This window comes from Oryctolagus cuniculus, chromosome 9 (genome assembly GCF_051225735.1).
Source record: "Oryctolagus cuniculus isolate XC-2025 breed Fujian yellow rabbit chromosome 9, ASM5122573v1, whole genome shotgun sequence".
Taxonomy (NCBI): Eukaryota; Metazoa; Chordata; class Mammalia; order Lagomorpha; family Leporidae; genus Oryctolagus; species Oryctolagus cuniculus.
In genome coordinates this window covers 64,202,467-64,219,702 of record NC_142875.1, presented here as the reverse complement: position 1 = coordinate 64,219,702, position 17,236 = coordinate 64,202,467, and the positions used below count along the sequence as shown (strand labels likewise).

The 17,236-nt window shown below is 42.7% G+C and overlaps 1 protein-coding gene across 2 annotated transcripts in view; it reads left to right on the top strand.

Moving 5' to 3' along the window:
* The window catches only part of NUFIP1 (nuclear FMR1 interacting protein 1), a 43,249-nt gene that overhangs the window by 11,561 nt on the left and 14,452 nt on the right, over positions 1 to 17,236 (top strand). Inside the window, exons 6-7 of one of the 2 annotated variants that reach the window (XM_089304116.1) lie at positions 9,870 to 9,962; positions 13,859 to 14,049. In XM_089304116.1, coding sequence (XP_089160242.1) covers positions 9,870 to 9,962; positions 13,859 to 14,049 — 284 coding nt within the window. The remainder of the gene's footprint in view (positions 1 to 9,869; positions 9,963 to 13,858; positions 14,050 to 17,236) is intronic. The other variant, XR_016213246.1, reaches the window with a different exon arrangement.

Below are 17,236 nucleotides of genomic sequence, written 5' to 3'. Positions count from 1 at the left end.
CATTGGAGGGTGAACCAATGGCAAAAGGAAGACCTTTCTCTCTGTCTTTCTCTATCTCTCACCGTACACTCTGCCTGTCAAAAAAAAAAAAAAAAAAAAAAATTGAACCTTGAACATTTCCAATGTTTTAGGTACTAATAGTAACAGTTAACAAGACTGCCAAGTGGGATCCAGAATGGTAGAAGACTAAGATTTTGAAAGCCAATGGAGGGAAGAATTTTAAGGAAGTTATGGTTAGCAGGGGATATTGCTATGGAAAGATCAAATGAAACACGAACAAAAAGTGACAGATTTTGTGACACATGTAGAGCCTCCTTGAAGGGGATTCCAGATGCTTACTGCTTGGCCCTTCTCCTATGAGCTTCCTGCCATCTGTCTATACAGCTGTCTTTAATTCTAACACCATATCCAGTGATTCTTAACAAGAGGGGTTGCCTCTGCCAGCTGCCTTAGGCACGTTTGATTCTGCAATGGAAGCACGTATACTTGGAGTTCTTTCAGTTCCTTTTACCTTCACATTTTCAGGGTGCTTCACCTCTGTGCAGTTTCAGCCACTTACTTTCGTAGCCACACTGTGGAATTTAAAGTTGTACACGGGCCTCTTTGATCACCACTTCCCATCCATCCAGCTGTCACTGTCACCTGCACCTGGGCTTGGAATAGTTGAGGCTTTCCAGCCCCTAACTCTTTCACCTTCTTTTCCTGTCATCTCCCTTCCGTCTCCACGGCCCTGCCCTCCTGCACTCTCTTCAGCCGCTCCTGTCAGTGTCGCAGCTCCCTTCATTGTCCTTCGTTGCTCTCACTTGGCGGAATCTCAGCTCTGACCCAGTTGCTAAGTTTCGTTCAAGGAAACTGCACACTTGAGCTGTACTCTGCAAGTGAGTACCCAGCAACACTGTCTGACTTAGAGAACTGACTTGACTACTGAGAACTTCAAGGTATTTTTTTGTATTTGTTCTTTTGTGGTGCACAGTTAGATGTTCAGTATGAATATATGTCTTTGTTATTAGGTGACGGAAGTGTGAAACTCATTTTGTTTTAACCAGCTAAAATGCACAGTGGATACAAACCTCTTCAGAATTGATGAGCAGGATTCTGTAAAATGGACTTAACAGTTTTTCTGGTTATTTCCACCTTACTTCCTTGTAGGAGCTTTTGGTCTCTGCCAGGCTTCTTGCTTATTGTATCTCCTCCAGACTTTTGGACCTTTTGACCTCTGGGTTTTGCTCATGTTCCTGCTTCTAGAAAATCTTACCTTTTCTTTGAAGTTCTACTCATTGCTCTTAGCCCTGCAGAAATCCCTTTGGGATATTTTTTCACACCCTCTTGGAGGTTTGTGGTACCCTTCTTTGAAGATTGTGTCCCCTCTCTCTTCTTTAGCATGGATAATCTTTTTTGTTGTTAAGATTTTTATTTATTTATTTATTTGAGAGGTAAAGTTACAGAGAGGCGCAGAGAGAGAGAGAGAGTCTTCCATCTTCTGGTTCACTCCCCAGGTGGCTGCAAAGGCCGGAGCTATGCTGATTTGAAGCCAGGAGCTTCTTCCGGGTCTCCCATATGGGTGCAGGGCCCAAGGGCTTGGCTATCTTCTGCTGCTTTCCCAGGCCACAGCAGAGAGCTGGATTGGAAGTGGAGCAGCCGGGACTAGAATCAGCACCCGTATGGGATGCTGGAGCTGCAGGTTGATGCTTAGCCCACTATGCCACTGTGCCAGCCCCAATAGTCTCTTTTTTTAAAAAGGATTTTTTTTTTTAATTTATTTGAAAGAGTGACAGAGAGAGAGAGAGAGAGAGAGAGCGCATGTGCGCGAGCAAGTTCACTGGGTCACTCCCCAAGTGGCCACAGCAGTCAGGCCTGGGCAAGACCAGAAGCCACGAGCCAGGAACTCCATTTAGGTGTCTCATGGGTGTCAGGGGCCCAGATACTTGGTTTATCTTCCACGGTTTTCCAGGCACATTATCAGGAAGCTAGATAGGAAGAAGAGCATCCAGGACAGGGACCCGCACTCCTATATGGGATGCCAGCATTGTAAGCAGTGACTTAAGCCACTGCAACCCAATGCCATCCCCTAGTAGTCTTATCCCCTGGTAGTCTTTGAAATGGTCCTGTTGATGAGCTTGATTGCATGTGCAAATTCTGGAATTAAATGTATGGTTTAGAAATAGTACCACCATCTTGTACATAGCTTTTTTTTTTTTTTTTTTTAGATTTATTTGAAAGTCAGAGTTACACAGAGAGAGAAGGAGAGGCAGAGAGAGAGAGGTCTTCCATCTGCTGGTTCACTCCCCAATTGGCCACAATGGCCGGAGCTGTGCTGATCTGAAGCTAGGAGCCAGGAGCTTCTTCTGGGTCTTCCTTGCAGGTGCAGGGGCCCAAGGACTTAGGCCATCCTCTACTGTTTTCTCAGGCCATATAAGAGAGCTGGATAGGAAGTGGAGCAGCTGGGACTCGAACCAACATCGCATATGGGTGCCAGTTCGAGTCCCGGCTACTCCACTTATGTTCCAGTTCCCTGCCAGTGTACCTGGTAAAGCAACAGAAGATGGCACAAGTGCTTGGGCCCCTACACCCACATGGGAGACCCAGAAGAAGCTCCAGGGTCCTAATTTTGGCCCTGGCCATTGTAGCCACATGAGATGTTGTGGGGAGCAACTCGGACTAAGACTGTTACTGGAATTAAGACTTATTCTATGCATCTGTTCTCCCACAATATGGCGCTGGGAGAGGAGGAAACAGCTTCTACACAGCTGCCTCCAGTTCAACCAATAAACTGTAGGACCTGCTCCTGATTGGAGGAGAGCAGCGTACTCGGTGTGTGGGTAGCAGAGTTGGGATTGGTGGAAGAGGACTATAAAGGAGGAGAGAGACAACATGCACCAGGAACATCTATCTGAAGGAACATCTGAGCAGCCCCCGAGAGAGCCGGCCGGCGGTGTGCCGCTCCCCCGCGGAAGTGGGGAAAGTGGCAGGGGGAACCGCCCTTCCACGGAGGTGGAAGGGATGGTAGCCAACCCGGGAAGAACCAGCAGCAAACCCGGGAAGGGCCAAGCAGACGAAAGAACAGCGCAGGGTCCTGTGTCGTTCCTCCGCGAAGACGGGGAGCGACAAGATGTGAACCAGCAAATGGAAGATCTCTGTCGCTCTAGCTCTCTGTAACTACATTTTGGGGGAAAAAATTTGTAAAAAAACGAAGAAAGAAAATTCGGCAGAAATAGGTTGACTTTTAATAATTATGATTGGCAATTATGATGTTACTAATAATATTTAGCTTGCTGTGGTTTTGAACAATAAATTCTCACCACATAGAACAATCACCCAGAAAAACTAGTTATCTGTAATTGAATGCCTTGCTTTCAAAGGAGCTCTTCCATATATAGTTGTAAACTATGCCCCCTTGTGGTTTTGTGCAAAGAGTGATTAAAGAGATTTTCTCTGGCTAGAGAAACTTGAAGACTATTAATACTTGAAGGTGAAAGCTAACATGGTTAGCATGTGTTTCTATAGAATTCGATGTAGAAAACTTTGATTTTCTAATTTTAGCAAAAAATTCCAGCAACCTTTGGATGTATATATTAATGGATAATATAATATCTTTTAATAACTTCTTGGTAATAGTTTAGCTTGACATTTTTAGGTAAACATTCTGCATTTGAAATGACAGAGATTGCCATAAATGGCTAAGGTCATTGACCACAGATAGGAGTAGACTTTTGCCTTGAAGGCTCACTCTGATATGACAAATGGGATAAATACACATGAGGTGGCTGTAAGACCACAGGCAACAGATACATTGATTTTGTCCACAGAGGGATAATAATGTCTGGGCAGAGCTACCAGGAGTCTTTAATAGGCAGGGTCATCACTTTGTTTTGTAGGGCTTCCTGTAAATGATGAAGTGCACAGCCACTTGTTTGTTTCAAAGTGCATTATATATAAATTTGCCCTTTTAGTGGAATTTTTCTGATGGACTTACGCAGTTGTATAAACACCACCACAACCAAGTGTTCCATTGCCCTAAAAATTCCCTCATGCCCTTTGTGGTCAGTCACTCTATACCCTTCCAACAGCCACTGATCTGTTTTTCTGTGTTCTTGCCTTGCAGAGCATGAATTCCTTGTAAATGGAATTACACAGGATAGCATGTGGCTTCTCGAATCTGCTTCATCCATGTTGCTGCATGGAGGCATAGTTCTTTTGTTTGTTTTTAATTTATTTGAAAGGCGGAGTTACACAGAGAGAAAGGTCTTCCATCTGCTGGTTCACTCCCCAGATGGCCACAATGGCTGGAGCTGCACCAATCTGAAGCCAGGAGCTTCTTCTGGGTGTCCCATGCAGCTGCAGGGGTGCAAGGACTTGGGTCATCTCCTACTGCTTTCCCAGGCCATAGCAGAGAGCTGGATTGGAAGTAGAGCAGCCAGGACTGGAACTGGCGCCCATATGGGATGCCGGCACTGCAGACGGCGGCTTTACCTGCTACGCCGCAGCGCCGGCCCTGAGCATAGTTTTTATTGTGGAGTGGGAGTCTGTTCCATAGCATGCATGTGTCACAGTTCACTTTTCTGTTTTCCAGTTGGGAGTTGTTTCCCATATTTGGGCTTTATGAAGGCTTTATAAACTTTCATGTATCGGCTTTTGTTTTGAATGTAAGTTTTATTTGACTTGGATGAGTACTTGGGAATGGAATTGATTGGTCATATGGTAAGCACATGTTTAAGTTTATCAGAAACTCCCAAACCTTTTAGGAGGAGAATTTTTAAGTCAAGATATGCCAATCTGAGCATGAAAGCGTTCAGATTAAAGAGAGTGCCAAGGGTGCAGTGGTGCATGCATGAGTTAGGATGGAGCAGCAACCTTACTTACTACCATGGCTTAGCACAGAGGGTTCCCTGTTTCCCAAGTGAAAAAAAGCCCAGGGCTGCTGTTGCTGGTTGACCGTACCACCAGGCACAGACTCTTTCTTACTGCTCCTTTGCAGGTGGTTTTCATCTTCCCTGCCAGAAGGTTTCTGTAAATCCAATGATAAGCCCACATTCTAGGCAGGAAGAAGAAAAAAAGTAACAGGCACATATGGCCTGTTTCCCCCTTTTTATTGGGAAAACAATGGTTTTGTTTTTAGCTTCAACCAGGGGTTTCCACTGGTCAGAAGTAGATTTCATGGCCACCTTAGTGACAGTGGAGTTGATGGAAAGGCCCCACATTGTTAAGAGGAGAGAAGAGGCAGTGACACTGTTTGCCCTGTCCTAGTGTTTGGTGGCATGCTTTGTCCAATTTCAAAACTGAATACAGAATTGACTTCAGCAAGTACTTAATATGCTTGGTGATGATTCATTTCATGTAGGACAGTTGGGGGCAGAGAGATGGAGTAAGCTAGTTTCCAGAATGCAGGCTGAAAGTGTGCTGTGATAGTGGTTTCAAGTCCCTTGGGAGAGGAACTGCAAAATCTATTGAGTGAATAAATGAGATCGCAGATTTATGAGATTCAGAGATAGTTAAAAGAATGAGGAAATTGGGTGAAGATGACAATTTTATATGAAGTTTATTTGTATCCAAGTTGTTGCCTTGTTAGTGGCTCTAAAATTATTATTTTTAAAGATTTAATTATTTATTTGAAAGAGTTTCAGAGAGGCAGAGGTAGAGAGGGAGAGAGAGAGTCTTCCATCTGATTGTTCACTCCCCAAGTGGCTGCAATGGCCAGAGCTGGGCCTATCCAAAGCCAGGAGCCAGGAACTTCTTCCAGGTCTCCCCTATGGGTACAGGGGCCCAAGAACTTGGGCCATCTTCTGCTTTCCCAGACCATAGCAGAGAGCTGCATCAGAAGTGGAGTAGCAGGGACTTGAACCAGCAGCGCCCATATGGGATGCTGGTACTGCAGGCTTTCCTTGCTATGCCATAGTGCCGGCCTCTGAAATTATTTGACCCTTGCTGAATTCAACTGAGATTGATCTGTATTTTGCTTCTTATTTTTCTGTTTAACTTGTTCTGAAGTGTTCATCCATTTCTCATGCATATATATATATATATTTAAGAGATTATATTTATTTATTTGGAAGGCAGAGTTACAGAGAGGCAGAGGCAGAGAGAGAGAAAGGCCTTCCATCTATTGGTTCACCCCCAAATGGCCACAACCCTGGAGCTGGGCCGATCTGGAGCCAGGAGCCAGGAGTTTACTCCGGTTTTCCCACGCGGGTGCAAGCACCTAGGCCATTTTCTGCTTTCCCAGGCCATAGCAGAGAGCTAGATCAGAAGTGGAGCAGCCAGGACTAGAACCTGAACCAGTGCCCATATGGGATGTCAGCACTGCAGGCCCCTTTATATTTATTTTTTAAGATATGCATTTGAAAACTTTGCTTTTAGAAACAGTGGCATGCACTTCACAGCACACAGGGAATCCACTAGGGGGAGTGGTTTTGTAATATTTGGTGCTTGACTGTGGCTCTGAGGAAACCCTATCATTCAGAATTCTGGTGTAGGGGTCTGCTCCTCAAGCAAATCACATCTCTCTGAAGTGCAGATGACATTGCAGTTGCATAGCTGGCACTGAAGCACGTTGTGGGTCACTGAGAGTAAAAAGGGGTGGTGCTTTAGAGAGAAGATGTCTAGGAGGAAATGGGCAGTAGTTGGAGAATAAGGAAAAAGGGAATAATGTGACGAGAATAGTTAAGTGCTAAGGTGATGGCTTGCACCAGTATGCCCATTTATCGGTTTTGTGGTACTTAAGGCCTGTTGCTGTGGCTAAAAGTATAGACAAGGAGGAGGGCAAAAAAGGAGGTAAGAAATGAGACGGGCTGGTGTTGTGCAGCAGGTAAGCCACTGCCCTTGTCATCGGCATCCCATGTGACCGCCAGCTGCTGCACTTCGGATCCCCCTCCCTGCTAATGTGCCTGGGAAGGTAACAGAGGATAGCTTGGGCCCCTGCTACCCCAGTGGGAGACCCAGATGGAGTTCCTGGCTCCTGACTTCGGCCAGGCCCAGTCCTGGCCATTGGGGTCATTTGGGGAGTGAACCAGGAGATAGAAAATTTCTGTCTTTCTCTCTCTCTCTCTCTGTAATTTTGCCTTTCAAATAAAGAAATAAATTTTTAAAAAATGAAGTGAAAGAAGGAGAAGAAAAAGAGCATATGATTTCACTGCCAGTTTCTCTTGGGATGTGAAAATATCCCTTGTTGCAGTCTAGAACTTCATCACAGTCATTCTCTTAACAGGAGATGTAATTGTACAATGTGAGATAGAATCTGTGAGTCTTTTCCCCCCGGGGCTTTTGGCTTCATTGTTTCAGGTGTACTTGAGGAAGCCTCACTGTATCCTTCGTAGGAGCACTTGACTTCTTATCCTCCCGGGTCCGTTTTTGTTTTATGTTTGTGGGTGGTGGTTTGTGTACATGACTGTGTCTTGTGTTCTCTTCTTTTGGGGATATTTCTTTTCTGGTACTCTTATTTTCTGTGTAAATGAAATTTTGAAAGAGGATTTTACTAATTTTGGCACTGAAAGCTAGAACCTTGTAACTGAAAGATTGCGTACCTTTAGGAACCTGATATGTTAGGAAGTGAAAGTCAGGCTTCACCAAAGGACTTTCCCCAACATCTTTGATGTCTAATGTAGGGAGTTTTTCTGTTCCATCTAAATCTACCTCTGTGACAAATACTTTGATTCTTTACCATTGAAAAGAACATACCTAGCATTTGTTTATTTATATATTGTGCGTTAAAGTACCAAATCTTACTTAACCCAAGAGGTTAAGGGTCTGCAATATTCAGAATGCTAATACTAAAGAAACACAGGATAGTAAGAGTAAGTGAACTTGAGAGTTCTGTATGTGTTGAGTAGCTCTACCTAGGGGCTATAAAAGTCAGCATTGTTTTTCTCATTTTTGCTTCTGCTTTTTTTTTTTTTTTTTTTTTTTTTTTTGGACAGGCAGAGTGGACAGTGAGAGAGAGACAGAGAGAAAGGTCTTCCTTTGCCGTTGGTTCACCCTCCAATGGCCGCCGCAGCTGGCGCATCGCGCTGATCCGAAGCCAGGAGCCAGGTGCTTCCTCCTGGTCTCCCATGTGGGTGCAGGGCCCAAGGACTTGGGCCATCCTCCACTGTACTCCCGGGCAATAGCAGAGGGCTGGCCTGGAAGAGGGGCAACCGGGACAGAATCCGGCGCCCTGACCAGGACTAGAACCCGGTGTGCTGGTGCCGCAAGGCGGAGGATTAGCCTATTGAGCCGCAGCTCCGGCTTTGCTTCTGCATATTCTATATTAAGTTTTGCGGGCAGCCGACTACCATCCTCCCTGTAAGATTATTTTATTGCCACCTCTCTCCTATTTTAAATGCTGCAAGTAGTTCCTTTCAATCTTCAGAGGTTTTATTTTTCAGCCTATTAATCATCTGTGAGTCTCTTTTGGATCCCTTCCAAATTTTATTTTTTCTTTGTCTTTCTTTTTCCAGTTAGAAGTACAAAACTGACAGTGCTTCAGAGTGTTTGACTACTCTTGAGTGTCATGGGAGGAGGATTTCACACTTGTACAAAGTGTCAGAGTCCACTTGATAGAACCCTAGAGTGTGTTTGCTTTCTGAAAGCGTAGTTCTTTGTTGCTGACAGGCTGTCAGATTTTTATCTTCTATGACCTTGATCTTTTCCTCTTATGTTTATTTATAGCTTGTGCATTCATCATCTTTTATTTATGCAGTTTATTTTTCTTGGCTGGATGTATTGCTTTGCACTGTCCTCATTGAAATTCATTGCCTTTTTTTCTGATTACTTCACCACTTACTCAGTGTCATTTCCATTCCTGTCTTCTAATATGGCCAGCCATAGGTTTCATATTGTCTATGCCATTCAAGTCAGTCATGCAGATGTTAAAAAATAAAAAAGTGTCTTCTAAGCACTGACAGGTCAGAGTTTGGTGTTTCTCAAAACGTATTCTGCTGAGCATCTGGGCTGAGGATAGGAGCCACTGGTGTCCTCACCTTCTGAGTTTTCTCCCCTCTCTGGTGTCTGTGCTCGCCCTCAGAGTTTGGAACCTGTGTCTCCACTTGCTATGCCAAGAAACAAAGAAAGCAATCCATCTTGCATGCTGCTGTCAGATGGAATCACTGCCTTGTATATATCTCTCTGTTCGTGACTCTCTGGCTCCCCATCACCTGCTGAATTCAATAAAAACTTTCTAGTCTGGTATTCAAGACACATTTTGGCCTGTGCCTCCCTTTCCAGTCTGATTCCCTGTAACTGTATTATATTTCATATAAATTATTCCCTGGTACCTCTCACTTCTGAGGCCAAGGTTCCTCAACTTTCTTTACCCTACTTCAAACACTGAAATGTTTCCGTCTGATTTCTGTCTGTTAATACCACTTAAGATCAGTTTCTTTCATGTTCCTCTCTGGATTTCTCCTGTTAGGTGTAATCATCCCATCTCCAATTTTTATAGTCTTATGAGTATTTATTATATTGTGTCTATGATAGTGCCGATTGTATGTTTTCCAATACTTCTGGTAGACTGTTTTCTTGAGAACTAGCTCTTCTTCATCTTTAATTTTCAATATATCTAACACATCTGCATAAGCAGTTGCATTGACTTAAAATTTTTTCTTAAAGAATTTATGAGTACATGCCAAATAAATGAATTATATCAGTCTGAGCACATTGTATGATTTACGTAAGTAAGTTCCTTATTTAGTTGCCGATTGGTAGCACATTTGTGGACCAGCAGCTGGCCAATGCTGAGTGGCACTGTTAACAGTCTATATTTTCCCCCTCTTCACAACATTCTAGAGCAATTAAAAGTTTATAATTTACTGGATTAGTTTTAAAACCAAAATTGCTAAATACAGTAATTGATTGCTTACTTCAACTTGTCCTCTCAAAGGCCTTTTATTATTTTTTAGAAACTACCCAACTCTTGCCAATATTGAAAGGAAAAAGAAGCTAAAACTTGAAAAGGAAAAGAGAGGAGCAGTATTGACAACAACACAGTATGGGTGAGTTCCCTCAGATTGCTTGCATTCTCAGTGCTAAATAAGTATTCATATGACTTTCAAAAAGATAGATCATGAACAAGTCCTTTGGGTCTGTGTCTCCTAGTGCAATAGTGTCCTTACCAGAGGCAACCTGTTTATAGCAAGCAGGTGATATAATCATTTCAGTTTATTTTTTGATGCTGTCCTGAACATTGCTTTGTTTATTTATATATTTGAAGTTTCATTTTATTTGAAAGAGAGACAGATGGGGAGAGATCTCCCGTCCACTGGTTTGCTCCCCAAATGCCCCAAACAGCCAGGGCTGGACTAGGTGGAATCCAGGAGCCCAGAACTCAATCTGGGTCTCCTACCTGCATGACAGGGACCCAAGTACTTGAGCCATCGTGTGTTGCCTCTCAGGGAGTGCATTAGCAGGAAGCTGGTTTGGAAGCAGAGTAGCTGGAATTTGAAACAGACCCTCTGGTAGGAGATACAGGCATCCCAAGCAGGGACTTGACTGCTGTACCACATGGCCATCACATGGATCTGGCTTTTAGAGCCAGACAGTATACTTGAGGGTTGTCCCATTACTGATCTATAACAAACTTCATTCTGTAAGGATATGTAGGTAGCTTAAAGATATCCTACAGTATTTTTAAAAATCAGTTTTCTATGGGTAAACACTTAAGCTCTTACCAATCTTTCGCTAATAAAGTTACATTATTGCCCTTGTACATACAGTATTTTACATATGTGCAAGTATTTCTAAGGATGGATTCCTAGAGATGGATTTGCTGAGTAAAAAGGTATATATATTTGTAATACTGATAGATATTGCCATATATCTATCATAGGAGCTGGACCAGGTTGCTGCCCCATCAGCAATATAGGAGACACCTTATTTCCCCCATCCTCTGACTTTCATAGAACTACTTTCATAATTTTTCCATTTTATTTACTTTTTACTGAAGTACATTATAATACAATATACAAATTTTAAGTGGACAAGTCGATGAATTCTTATATATGTATATACATACCTGTTCACATCCATGTAACCTCTATACAGATTAATATATAGAACATCTTAACCTCATGAAGCTCTTAAGCCTTTCCCTGGTTACTGCCTCCCCACAAAGGTAGCCCCTTTTCTGAATTCTGTCATCATTAATTTATTTTGCCTGTTCTTAGAACTTTATGTAAATGGAATCAAATAGTATATATTCTGGGGTACATGATTTCTTTGGCTCAAAATTATTTTGTACTAGTTACACATTTTATATGTAGTGGTAAATTATTTCTCATTACTGTCTGGAACCAATTGTGAGAATATATATGCATTCTGCTGGATATTTGGGTTGTTGTCACTATGGGCTATATGAATAAAGCTGCTGTGAACATTCTTCTATATATCTTATGGCCAAAAGTATGCATTTTCATTGCTCATATACATGTGCTAGATCATAGGTTAGCTTTAATAGATATGGCCAGTTTCCCAAAGTGCTTGAGTCAATTTGCACTTTTTCTAATGATATCTCATTGCTTTGTACCCTGGTCATGCTTAGTAATGCTATACCTTTCCTCACGGCTAGTGGTACTGAGTCTATCTTTTCATGGGCTTATTAGCCATTTGAATATTGTCTTGTAAAGAACCGGCTGAAAGCCTTTGACTAGTTTTTAATTGAGGCTGCTTTTCCTATTTTGTAGAAGTTGTTTGCTTAGATACGAATGCTTTTTGAGTGGAGTGCGTATACTACAAATGTGTCCAGCAACATGTGGCTTGCCTTTTCATTTTCTTAATTTCCTTTTGAAGGATATATTTACTTGAAAGGCAGAGTGATGGTGCGGGAGACAAAAAGATCTTCCATTTGCTGGTTTACTCCCCAAATGGCCGCAACAACCAGGGGTATTCAGCCTGAAGCTGGGAGCCTAGAACTCTATCCAGGTCTCTCTCACAGGTGGCAGGGTCCCAGGAAGTTGAGCTATCTGCTGCTTTCCTAAAAGCAACAGCAGAGTGCTGTACCAGAAACAGAGCAGCTGGAACTTGAACCAGCACTCCAGCATAGGATGCCAGGATTGCAAGCAGTGGCTTCACCCACTGCACCACGGTGCTGTGCTGATATCTGCTGATTTTGACAAGGCTCAATCACAGCTGCGGTTGGATGGCTCATGACTAGGGTATCATTTCTGGTTCTCTTTGTTCTTTTGCATAGACAGATTTTTCCACCTGAAATCATTTTCCTTCAACCTGCTTCTATCTCATGGTGAGGGTCTGTTGGGGATGACTGATTTCAGTTTTGTGTGTTTGAAAAAGTCTTTATTTTTCTTCTTTTTAAAAGGTATTTCCATTTTATTTGAATGGCAAGGAGACAGAGTTCATCCATTTGCTTGCTCACTGCTCAGGTTCCCCAACAGCTAGGGCTGGGCCTGAATGAAGCCAGGAGCTAAGGATTCTATCCAGGCCACCCACATGGGTGGTAGTACCCAGGTACTTGGGTGTGCTGCCTCCCAGGGTGCACATGAGCAGGAAGCTGGATTGGAAACAGAGGAGCCAGGACTTAAACCAGACACTCTGATACGGAATGTGGAGATCTGAACAGGGTTTTAACTGTGGTACCAAAAGCTTGCCTCCTATCTTCATTTTTGAAAGATATTTATGCTGGATGTGCAAGTCTAGGTGGTTTTTAAAAATTTGTAGTATTTTAAAGATGTTGTTTCTTTGTTTCCAGTGAGCAATATGCTGTCATCATTATCTTGTCTCATATAAAATGCCTTTTTTTCCTTTGGCTCTTTTATCACTGGTTTTGAGCAGTTTTGTTATGATGTGCATTGGTGTACTTTTCCTCAGATTTCTTTCAGTTGGGATTCACTGAGCTTATTGTATAATGAGATTGTAAGTTTGACCAGATTTGGAAAAATTTTGGCCACTATTTCTTCAAATATTTTTATCTCCTCACTGGTACTTATTTTACTGTCAGTCTTTCGTTCTTTATTTTGGCTAGAAACATGTTTCTAGTACTGTCTTTTCTTAAATAAAAGTTCTTAATTTTCATGAATTCTAATTTATTGATCTTTTATTTTTATTTATTTATGTAGTTTCTAAAAATTGATGCTAATGTATTTATGGGACTTAGTGTGATGTTTATACACACACACACACACAATATGTGAAAAACAAATCGGGATAGTTGGCATTTCCATCTCTTTACACATTTATAATTTCTTTGTGTTGGGAGCTTTCTATTTCCTCTTTTATTTTTTTAAGAATTTATTTATTTATATGAAAAGTTAGAGAGAGAAGGAGAGGCAGAGTGAGAGAGAGAGGTCTTCCATCTGTTGGTTCACCTCCCCAGTTGGCTACAATGGCTGGAGCTGCACCAATCTGAAGCCAGCAGCCAGGAGCCTCCTCTGGGTTTTCTCACACAGGTGCAGGGGCCCAAGGACTTGGGCTATCTTCTACTGCTTTCCCAGGCCATAGCAGAGAGGTGGATTGGAAGTGGAGCAGCCGGGACTCGAACCAGCCTTATGGGATGCCAGTACTGCAGGCAGCGGCTTTACCTGCTATACCACAACCAGCCCCTCTCCTTTTTTGGGTTCCTTATAAGATAAATATAATAAATTGTAAACTCTACTCACCCCTCTATGCTGCTAGAACTTACTCTTCCTATGTAACTATATTTTAGTGATAGCTGACCTCCCTCTGTCCCCCTCTTCCTGTCCCTCCTATCCTCTAGGAACCACTATTCTTTTCTCTCCTTCTATGAAATCAATATTTTTAGTTCCCACATATAAGTGAGAATATGTGCTATTTGTCTTTTAATTAAGTTAGGTTTCTATTGCATCCAGTAGTCTTTTACAAATTTTTTCTTGAAAAATTAGTGCCTATTATACTAAGAATTACATTTTTCCTACTCCAGCAAGATGAAGGGAATGGCCAGACATTCACAGGTATCCAAGATCAGAAGTCCTGGCAGACAAAACAAGTGGAAAAATGACAGTACCCGACAGGGAGTGGTTGGACCAGGCAATCACGTGTGTGATTCGAAACCTAAAGACCCACTTAAGGCAAATGCAGATCCTCTTGGTGTCTTGATCAACAGTGACTCTGGTAAGTGAAACAAGAAAGAATTAGTGTGTAGACAGTGGTGCTGAAGTTGATTATTCATAGCCTTGATCGTGGAAGGTTTAATGGCAAATATTTTGGTTTTATTTTTTGTCTTTATTAGGAGGATCTTGTCAAAAAACCTTGTTTCACAACATTTTTTCTGAGTCTGGGGGCAGGCAGGCTGTGGAAGAAAAATTGTATTTGTTGGATCATTTCCATTGTGTGATGCTGTCTTGGAAAATTTCTTGGTTGTTTTTAAAGTGTTAGTACTGTCGATTCACATTTGTCCACTTATCTGCATTTCCCCCCATTATATATAATACAGAAATTCCAGGAAGCCTGTATTACTTATATTACTGATCCTGAGTATGTTCTCTTTGGGCATAATTCACTGTATTTGACGAATATTGTTCTTCCTCAGAACCTAGTATAGATTTATAAATGTTTATGGTTTCTCCTTGAGTTCCCTCTAGAATTTATTGGGCAAGTTGACTCAATGCTAATAAGTTGAAAAATTAAAGCACCAAAATGCTGCTGTCACATGCAGGTATCACTCAGGCTAAAGTACCCTGTCCTCCAGTAGCATGGTGAGGCGTTAGCTGATTGCTTATGTTTCCTGTTGCAAAGGGGTACCTGAATATTGTTGGGGCGTGGATTGATGTTATATTGAGGATTTCATTGCAGACTCTGTTCATCTTGGGTGACAGTGGCTTCTGTGATAGTCATATGACAAGTAATTAAAATTATGGATGGCAAGAAATGGAGATAATTTGTTGACTGAATTAAGGTCATAAGGAAAGTTGGGCTAAGTTTTAAAATTTTAGTAGGAATAGGGGCCAGTCCTGTGGTATAGCAGATGGAGGTGCCGTTTGTGGTACCCGCATCCTATAATGGGTAGTGGTTTGTGTCCTGGCCACTAAACTTCTGCTCCAGCTCCCTGCTGATGACCTAGGAGGAGCAGCAGAGAATGGCCCAAGTGCTTGGTCCCCTGCTACCCATGTGAGGCACCTGGAGGAAGCTACTAGCTCCTGGCTTCAGCCTGACCCCGTCTCATTGCGGCTGTCTGGGGAGTGGAACAGCAGATGGAAGATCTCTGTTCCTCTCTCTCTGTAATGCTGATTTTCAAGTAGATAAATAAATCTTTTTTAAAAATTAAATTCAGTAGGTATAATAATGTTATCCTAATGCCAAGTAACACCGCATACGATACTTAACTTTGCTCTGTATGCATTGTACACATTTCTTTTCCTCATGACAATCTTTATTGTTGCTACTCCCATTTTAGAAAAGAGGAATACAGAGACTAAGTAATCTGCCTTAGCTATATTGCCGGTTAATGGCAGAGCTAGGATTTGAACTTGGACGTCTGACTTCACTAGTACTACATGTGCTCTACATGTGAAGTCTGAATTTATCAAGAAAAATATTCCGAGGCTAGCATAGTTTAGATGTGGGGAAGAGTTTAGAAAGTGCATCTTACTGTTGCAGAGGCAAGAAAAGGCAGGTGATATTTTGAAATAGTGTGGAATTGACTCATAGGCACTGATTTTTTTTTTTCTCTCCTTCAAAAAATTTAGAAAGGATGAACATTTGACCTCATGGTTAAGATGCTGGTTAAGACACCCACACACCATGTTGGAGTGCCTAGGCTTAAGTCCTGGCCCCATTCCTGATTCTAGCTTCCTTCTAATGCTGGAGGCAACAGGTGGCTCAAGTAGCTGGGTCCTTGCCACCTACATGGGAGACCTGGATTGAGTTCCCAGCTGCTGACTTCAGTTTGGCCCATCCTCCACTGTCGCAGGCATCTGGAGAGTGAACCAGTGGATAGGCACTTTCTGTGTCTTTATTGTCACTCAATTTCCTTATATATTCTGCGGACTAACCTACTAGCGCAATCAAGGATTTTTTAAATCTTTTTTTGGTATGTCAGTACTTAAGGCCAAGTTTATTTTGTTGCTGTCATTTAAATGTACCTACAACAAGTTTTAAGGCTTTCCTAGCCTATAGTCTTAAACAATAAGTCTTGTCTGAGCTAGAGAGAAAGCAGTTAGTCAGTAATGTGGCATCAGTGTGCCTTAGAATGTCTCCACAAAACAAAGGTAATTTAATTTGTTGGTCATTTGCTGTAATATAAATGCAGCTGTTGTCTAGAACACTGGGACATCAGTCTAGCTATGCACTATATCAGTTGGGCAGCTTCTGTTGTCTAAAAGATAACTGTTGCCGGCGCCGCAGCTCACTAGGCTAATCCTCCACCTTGCGGCACCGGCACACCGGGTTCTAGTCCTGGTCAGGGCGCCGGATTCTGTCCCAGTTGCCCCTCTTCCAGGCCAGCTCTCTGCTGTGGCCCGGGAGTGCAGTGGAGGATGGCCCAAGTCCTTGGGCCCTGCACCCCATGGGAGACCAGGGGAAGCACCTGGCTCCTGCCATCGGATCAGCACGGTGCGCCGGCCGCAGCGCGTTGGCCGCGGCGGCCATTGGAGGGTGAACCAACGGCAAAGGAAGACCTTTCTCTCTGTCTCTCTCTCTCACTGTCCACTCTGCCTGTCAAAAAAAAAAAAAAAAAAAAAAAACCTGTTAAAGTAAGAAAATAAGCAGCCGGCGCTGCAGCTCACTAGGCTGCAGCTCACTAGGCTAATCCTTTGCCTTGCGGCACTGGCACACCGGGTTCTGGTCCAACAGCAAAAGGAAGACCTTTCTCTCTGTCTCTCTCTCTCTCACTGTCCACTCTGCCTGTCAAAATAATAATAATAATAATAAAATTTAAAAAAATAAAAAAAGAAAATAAGCTGCCATAACACATTGGCTCTCATGAATGCCCATTGCTAAATGTCATCCTTGAGAGTTAGGGACTGTAAAAAGCGAAGGCTCCATTTTGGAGGGCAGCTTTTTCAATGAATAGCGTTTTAAGTAGACTTAATCATGAATCTTCTTGGATCTAAGCATATGATTGTGTTTCCTCCATAAAAACAATAGGAAATGGGGGGAACAAGGAGTAGCATGTAAAGAAATCAGTTTTAGGGGCAAGCGTTGTGGTACAGTTGCTGCCTGTGGTGCCAGCAACCCTTATGTGTGCCAATTCGAGCCCTGGCTACTCTGCTTCTGACCCAGCTCCCTGTTAATGTGTCTGGGAAAGCAGGGGAGGTGCTCCAAGTGATTTAAGTCCTTGCCACCCACGTTGGAGACCTAG